Raw genomic sequence first — 7,526 nt, 5'->3', positions numbered from 1 at the left:
GAATAATATCATATATATTTATGTCATATATATATATAACGTCAATAATGCAATCTTTTGTATATTTTAAAACCATAATTCATTTATATTAAATATAGGAATTATTTTACTATTGAACTATACATACCTACTGTTTTCTTATTAGTTTCTTCGCCAGGCCTCTGTTTAAAAGCTGGATATTAACTTATTTTATTAATACTTAAAATGCAACATAATTATATCTCATTTCATGAAATTAGAACCGGAATTCTTTGATAATGGAGGTAGTACATAATAATGTAGTATTTTTAATAAACACAAGAAAGATAAAGTCGTCTGAAAATAGCTTTATTTAGAATAATAGACGTGATTATCAAAGCTCAATGTAAATGAAATAAAGGATAAGCTACGCCGCAGGCTCCTGATGGCTTTATTTATTCTGCAATATTTTAGGAATTTACTTAATTTGCTGATGGAAATATAAGTAGTGCCATTTCTTTTAGTTTTTCCTTTGTTTTAATTTCATTAATCAGACAGTAGGTATTTAATATTTATCATTATTAATCATTTCAACTGCTATTTATACAATACATTAGATGCTGACTGCGGCATTGCCCGCATATTAAACCCCCTTAAGAAACGTGTTTAACTTTATGAGGTTTCATTTGATTTCTCAAAGATCCCTTAATCAGATCCTATCTTGAGGACTATGGAACTAGTTCAGGAGAACGTGTTTTTTGGTTAAAAAATTATTTTCAGAATAGACCTTCATCATCACCAACATCTAGGACAGTTTTAAGTAAAAAATAACCTGTTAGAGTGGTTTTCTTTATATTTGTGAAGTAAATACTAAAAATTAAAATAAAGTTTGTAAATTTCTTTGAATTTCTGCGTTCTTCTCGAGAGCTGTTTTCGATTATTAATATAGAGCTTTTATTATTTCCCCTATATTGACTAAATCGCGACGAATAACAATTGCATTCTACTTAGATTAAAAGTTTTCTGTTTTAATTTATCAGTAAATTAATAAAAAATCAGAAGTAAACTGATGTGGACCCAATTTTAAACATATAGGTATTCTTGTTGTGTGGATTATTGCTGATTTAGACTTGATAAAATAGATTATATATCAGTTAGATCTTCACAAGTCCGATTAATTTGTCTGTAAAATTATAATTACAATCAATACATCTTTAAAACAGAAAGAAACAAAATCATTTTATCTTTGTGTGGCAATGGATAAGGGTTAAGTAATGTCCAATAAACAGCACGATTTCACTGCAAAATATGGATTTAGTCATTTTGGTATGTTTTTATTGACTAGACAGTTTTGACTATAATTTCAGTAGAAGAAAAATGGAATTGGAGTCGTAGATGGTGAACGCACTATCTCAATAACAGCATAATATTCACCCTTTTCTTGGAGATGCATTAATTAGTTGAAACTTCTGAATTTATGTCTGTAAATCCAAGTGAATATGCAGAAATATTTTTCTAATACTTTAATTCGTTTTATTTTTTATTCAAATAAAGAAGTAAAATAGTTTTTTCTCCTGGAAAACTCATTTGTATATTATATTTGTTCTATTATGTTATTACTTTCTTTTAAACACAATATGAAAAAGTATTTTTATTAGATTAAATTATAACTAATTACAATAAGGTGATAGTAGTAGAATGTCTGAATTTAAAATCTTTTACCGACTTAAGTGTGTGCCAACCTCTATAAATGTTGCAGTTTACATGAGCACTCTTAAAATTAAATATTTTTATTTCCAACTGGCAACACAATTTCTATAGAAGTGTCAACCATTTTGATGTATCATCGTCTGTTTTATTATCGTTACTCTTTCTAGTTAAATTTATTATAACTATGGGTTTAGCAACTGTGATAGAAAATGAAGCTCATTTCCAATCTGAAATGGCTAATGCTGGAACTAAGCTGGTTGTAGTAGATTTTACAGCAACCTGGTGAGTATTACCATTGTATCACTATTGCAAGTCATAAGTCACGAAGATGACTTTAATTGTTAATGTTTATATTATTTTAAGGTGTCCACCGTGCCAGCGTATTGCTCCATTCTTTGAGCAGCTCCCAGCCAAGTTCCCACGTGCTGTATTTCTTAAGGTCGACGTAGATAGATGCGCCGAAACAGCCAGTGCACAGGGTATCAGTGCGATGCCTACATTCATATTTTACAGAAATCGTGTAAGTATGATTGCTCTAAACATTGTTTGTTAAGTTTTCAATAACAATTCATTTATGTTTTAAGTTAAAAGTAACTTGTTTTTTGTTACAAGTTACAATATTTTCAATTCTATTTTTTCTAGGCAAGAATTGACCGGCTGCAGGGCGCCGATCCTTCATCCTTAGAAAATAAAGTAAGACAGTACTATGGCACTGAAGACAGCGGTGATGATGACAATTCTGTTGCTGGACATGTAAGTCAAATGCATTGATGTATATAAAATATGTATTCTGTAATCATCTTATAGGAAAATATATTTCTTTCAGATGGATTTAAATACATTCATTGTAAAGAATGAATGTGAATGTCTGAATGAAGCTGATGATCATCCACTGTCTCATGCGCTCACAAGTGCTGATGGGCACTTGGCTAGTGACTGTGATGAACAACTCATCATAAATATTTCATTCAATCAGGTAATCCTACATTACAAGAAATACATTGACTTTACAATGATAATTAACATAATATTAAGCTATATTTATATCTCAGTTTATTGTAAATTAATTCTATTTTTTTATACAGCTAGTTAAAATTCATTCAATCAAAATGAAAGCACCAAGTGACAAGGGTCCAAAATCTGTTAAGGTGTTTATTAATCAGCCGAGGACACTTGATTTTGATCAAGCTGCAGGAAATGCATCGGTTCAGGATTTGGAGTTAGTATTGCATATTATGAGAACAGAATTTGTCATGAAAAAAGTGAAATATTGATGCATACATAATTTTTACAGGATATCTTTGAGTGATTTAGAAGGTAATCCCGTACCATTGAAGTTTGTCAAGTTCCAGAGCGTTCAGAACATTCAACTATTTATCAAAGACAACCAGTCGGGGGATGAAGTAACACAAATTGACCACTTAGCTTTCTATGGCTCACCAATTTCAACAACCAACATGGGTGAATTCAAGCGAGTTGCCGGTAAAAAAGGTGAAAGTCACTAGCCTCGACTATTGCAGTGCTGTCGGTAGTTCAACACCAACATTATTGTGATGTATTGTGATGTATTTTTAATATATCAGAAACAATTTTCGTTTATTTTGAAGATGCACTAGCTGGGTACTTACATGACATTCCTTGTACTGGTGTTAATAAGTTTGTATATTTACTTGTCTTATAAAATTCACAAAAGAATCTTATGCACCTCACCACTACCATACAGTATCACAACATTTCGACATACCTCGCTAGTCATTTTTTATGCTTTACTGTAAAGCGGGACTCGGACAGCATTTTGCAATACCAATGTGTCTGCTATAAGACTAAAATTATAAGACTAAGTGAATATGTGTCTAGAATATTTTATTCATATGCATACCCAATAATATTAAACAATTGTTCAGACTGTGTCAAATGTGTAGCAAACATAATATATTTTCTCAAATATTTATCAAGTAGAGACTTTGGCATATAAATGTATGTAATGGATATATGATTGGAATCTGTTTACAGAAATTTGTATAAGCAATAAATAAAACATTTTATGTGTAAAACTATTATATTATTTATAATGTTAAAATTAATCCTGTTTCAATTCATACACTTGTATATAAGCTTCTGTGAGAGTGATCATTTGCGGCAAAATGCTGGTTACATGAAGATCTTGCATTTCATACCTGCAATGATACGAATACAATACAATTATATTTAGTGATGAATAGATAAGACTGAAGAATATTCTCAGTGAAATTTTAATTCTAAAATTGTGGTTTCTAATTCCGACTGAATCAATTAATTACTTTTTCTAAAAACTATTTCAATTTTTATAACTATAGTTGTCAGAAAATGTCTTATCATTTGATGATCAATGAAACTATGTAATATATTTTCGGATATACTACGCGGATTTTATTACTTTAAAACTACATAATCCCGACGTTTCGGTTACTTTTCAGCAACTGTGATCACGGACAGATGAGATGTGACACACATATTAGTTTCATTTAAATGAATAAAACTCGGGAAAGTCTTGGATCTCATAATGTCTTTTCATAACAACCCTTATTTCTATGATCTAATAACGACCCTTTTGCAATATCAATTTAAGATTTAATATATACATATATATAATCAGTAACATACCATTGCTGTGTAGGTGTGTGCAGCACATGAGCTCTGTAAGTGCCTTTCTCGGGTGTTCCGTCATGTACTATATTACCAACAAGCTCGTATATAGTTTTGCCATTGTGTTTTGCTTTTATTTCAGGCGTAAGAATATCTCCAAAATCAACATTCCTGAATAAAATTAATTTTCAAAACAGAAGTTACAGTTGAAATTATAATTAAATATATAACAGTTAGCTCTTGTAAACTTACTTCACTGGAAAATTAACAACAGTGGGATTCTTTTCGACAAAGAATGTGTTTTTCGTGAATCTCTTTATATATAATATCAGGTACGGTGGAAGTTGGGTTATTTCAAACCTTTTTAGGAAATTCTCCTTGTACGTTTTATATTCTTTCGATGCTTGCCCATTAAATTTTGATAAAAGCTGATAGAGATTAACCTGTAGAAAAAAAAATATATTACTGAGCAATAAGTTTGATTGGTTATTGATAAACCAAAAAACAAAAATTACCTGAGGGATAATATTTTCCCTAAATTCGTCAGTAAAAAGCGGTGTTGGAGGTAAGTCACATGTTAAATAAAGAAATGGTGATTCTGTTATCATTTCGTTATATTCTTCACTATTTAAGTCCACATTTGCTGCCTCATCAGCATCTGGGGGAGGTAGTTTCCTGAAATATTAAAAAAATAATAATATTTTATTGAAGATTTTAATCACAAATTTATATACTATATCTTGGTACCTATCCATTAATAAAAATGTATAAGTAACTTAATTTACCAAATTTTCTATAACAAAAAAATTCCTACAAAAACCACTACATTCCTTTTTTTAACTAAAATATACATGATAATTATGTTAGAATAGCACACAAGCACGTGAGCAAAATCAGATTACTGTGAAATAACTTATTATATATGTCATTTACTATCTCAATAACTATCCACTTGCCTTGAAGCCACCCAAATTGAAATTTTAAGAAAACATACATTAACAGAGGCATACTCATTTCTTTTCTGTTCCCATACAGTATTATGGAACAAAAGATGGTCTTTATATGAGAAAGGTCTACAATGAAAGGATAGAGGCCTGCCATGCATCTGATCATCAGATCATAACAATGTGACTTAGAAATTAAACCATGCAATTTCTAGGCACTCTCTAAAGTGTCTATAGAATACCAAGAGGCTGGCTGTGTAAAAATAGGAATAAGTAACCACACAGCCATTTATATACACTGAAAACATAGTACTATAATTATAACATAAAATCTATTCGTCTCACCTAGTATATATTCTCATGTGACCAAGAAAAGATTTATATATTATGGAACTGTTTGGCTTTTTGGTTCCATTCAAGGCCATGTGGAGCGAGTTGAGAAACCAAGATAGAAAATCAATTGGATCACCTACAAACAAATTAATTGGTTACCACATATAACTAATTGCATATTATAACGCCTTGAGATAATTCATTTTATTATTGTACTAGGCTTACTCTGTTTGATGAATTGGAATCTCTTTTTAGACCACAACACAACAGCTTGCAACATCTCATGAGGAGACACATGGGCTTTAAATGCCCTGGGATTCCAGAGCTTACGCAAAAGTTCACCGAATCTTTGCACCAGCAGGAATGAAGAATCACCAGGAGGCCTTTTCACGTCAGCATAGTTTTCTTCCCGTAGAAAGTAGTTACGTAGTGGTCTGACTTGTGCTAAACACTAAAATTTTTCATGATAATATCATTTTCTCAAATAATAATTCACATTTCAGTTATAATTATTTTACCTGTAATATAACATTACAGTAATCGTTGGCCTTGATATTGTTAAGTCCGACTATACCAGGCATATACATGGTTCCGTCTATTGCTCTTGACATTTTAATATTTTGGTCCAACTGCTTTATTTGGTCCGGAGTGAAGATGGGATTCAAAACATATTTTATATCATTGAGAGATGAATCTAGAAAGTATGAATTAATATATATTTACGTCACAAAGTGTTATTTATAATAAACATATAAAAAGAATAACAACAGTACCAATGACTTCATAATTATCTGGTAGACAGTAAAATTTAAGAGTATGCAAATTGAGGAACACATGATGGCCCTCTGCTACAGAATGTGTGTATGCATGTGTATTAGTACCACGGCCCTGAAATGACAGCATTACTTAGGATAAATTTTTCTCAATTGATCAAGATATCTCTATAAAAAAAAGTTTAATATACCTGGAAGTACTTCCCACAGACCAGACAAGCATATACATTTATTCTTGTAAGAGAAACGGAGCACAATTTTTCGAAGTCAAAATCCAACACATGCCTATTAATAGTATCCAAATAGGGACACTGAATGTGAGTCTTGCTACTTTTAATTGCTGGTTCTGTTATAGAGTACAAATTATATTAATTATTTGGATTTAATTGAATAAAACTTATACTTAGGTTGTTATTTTGTTTACCTGTAGCCTCTATACCATTTTCACCGCTAAGTTTCCGTTTCATTGTATCTCCATTACTCATGTTTGGCAATTATCTCTCAATGTCACTGAATATACTTAGAATAAAAAACTTTCTATAGAATTTGCTTTTAGAAAATAAGTTTTTTAATAGCTTACATTAAATTACCATTCACTAATAGAATACAATCAATCGTGACAGTTGACATGTTTGATCTGAACCTTAGTCCTGAATTCAGAACTTCATACCTAAAACTTATTAATTATTTACTAACTCAAGTAATAAGTAAAAGAAACTCATTAATACCCAAAAGCCATTGCTATTTTATTATATGGTGGCAATTGAGTAGATTTTTCTAAACTGAACTAGCTTTTTATACTGTTAAATAAAAATTCTTACTAATGAGTTTTTAATGAAAAAAAGCGAACAATAATTATTTTAGTTATGACAAAAATCCAAAAAATCCTCAATTTAAGATACACTTGTTTTGTTTATTGTGTACTATTTGTACATACGAACATTCTTAGAACTAAAATACTGGCAATACAAAGCATGATAACTCAAATATCGAAAATATTATATTGTTAAATCACTGACATTACTCGATTGGCCACCCATGAAAATGGCTGCATCGGGAGGAAATATTGAATGGTCTACAACAGTTAAACCAATTTTAACTTCATTACATGGCCCTTTTTTCGACAATGATGTCGTTGAAATTATTCAGGCTATAATTAAAAGGTTGGTACTATTAGTATCTA

General features: G+C 30.5%; 3 protein-coding genes across 10 annotated transcripts in view; 2 read left to right on the top strand and 1 right to left on the bottom strand.

The window, feature by feature from the left end:
* The first annotated feature begins 1,776 nt into the window (after window positions 1–1,776).
* On the top strand, window positions 1,777–3,722 carry LOC116766137 (thioredoxin-like protein 1). Its single transcript, XM_032655835.2, has 6 exons — window positions 1,777–1,950; window positions 2,032–2,188; window positions 2,311–2,421; window positions 2,495–2,644; window positions 2,754–2,887; window positions 2,963–3,722. Exons 1-6 carry the CDS (start codon window positions 1,853–1,855, stop codon window positions 3,171–3,173), a joined length of 861 nt encoding a protein of 286 aa, XP_032511726.2. The 5' UTR covers window positions 1,777–1,852; the 3' UTR covers window positions 3,174–3,722.
* On the bottom strand, window positions 3,253–6,969 carry LOC116766130 (ubiquitin carboxyl-terminal hydrolase 39). The gene is made up of 10 exons (XM_032655822.2): window positions 6,768–6,969; window positions 6,535–6,689; window positions 6,344–6,458; window positions 6,089–6,264; window positions 5,796–6,021; window positions 5,583–5,706; window positions 4,809–4,968; window positions 4,546–4,736; window positions 4,312–4,464; window positions 3,253–3,845 (listed from the first exon to the last, which is right to left on the bottom strand). Exons 1-10 carry the CDS (start codon window positions 6,826–6,828, stop codon window positions 3,749–3,751), a joined length of 1,458 nt encoding a protein of 485 aa, XP_032511713.1. The 5' UTR covers window positions 6,829–6,969; the 3' UTR covers window positions 3,253–3,748.
* Window positions 6,970–7,372: 403 nt separating this feature from the next.
* Window positions 7,373–7,526, top strand: part of LOC116778711 (E3 ubiquitin-protein ligase UBR4) — a 36,706-nt gene continuing 36,552 nt past the window's right edge. For all 8 annotated transcript variants that reach the window (XM_061527130.1, XM_061527132.1, XM_061527129.1 and 5 more), the window contains exon 1: window positions 7,373–7,506. In XM_061527130.1, the coding sequence (XP_061383114.1) occupies window positions 7,382–7,506 (125 nt within the window). In that variant the 5' untranslated portion in view covers window positions 7,373–7,381. The remainder of the gene's footprint in view (window positions 7,507–7,526) is intronic.

The sequence above is a fragment of the Danaus plexippus genome (genome assembly GCF_018135715.1).
Source record: "Danaus plexippus chromosome 3 unlocalized genomic scaffold, MEX_DaPlex mxdp_34, whole genome shotgun sequence".
In the NCBI taxonomy this organism is placed as follows: Eukaryota; Metazoa; Arthropoda; class Insecta; order Lepidoptera; family Nymphalidae; genus Danaus; species Danaus plexippus.
The sequence above is the reverse complement of the archived record's forward strand: the minus strand, read 5'-3'. Positions and strand labels throughout refer to the sequence as shown.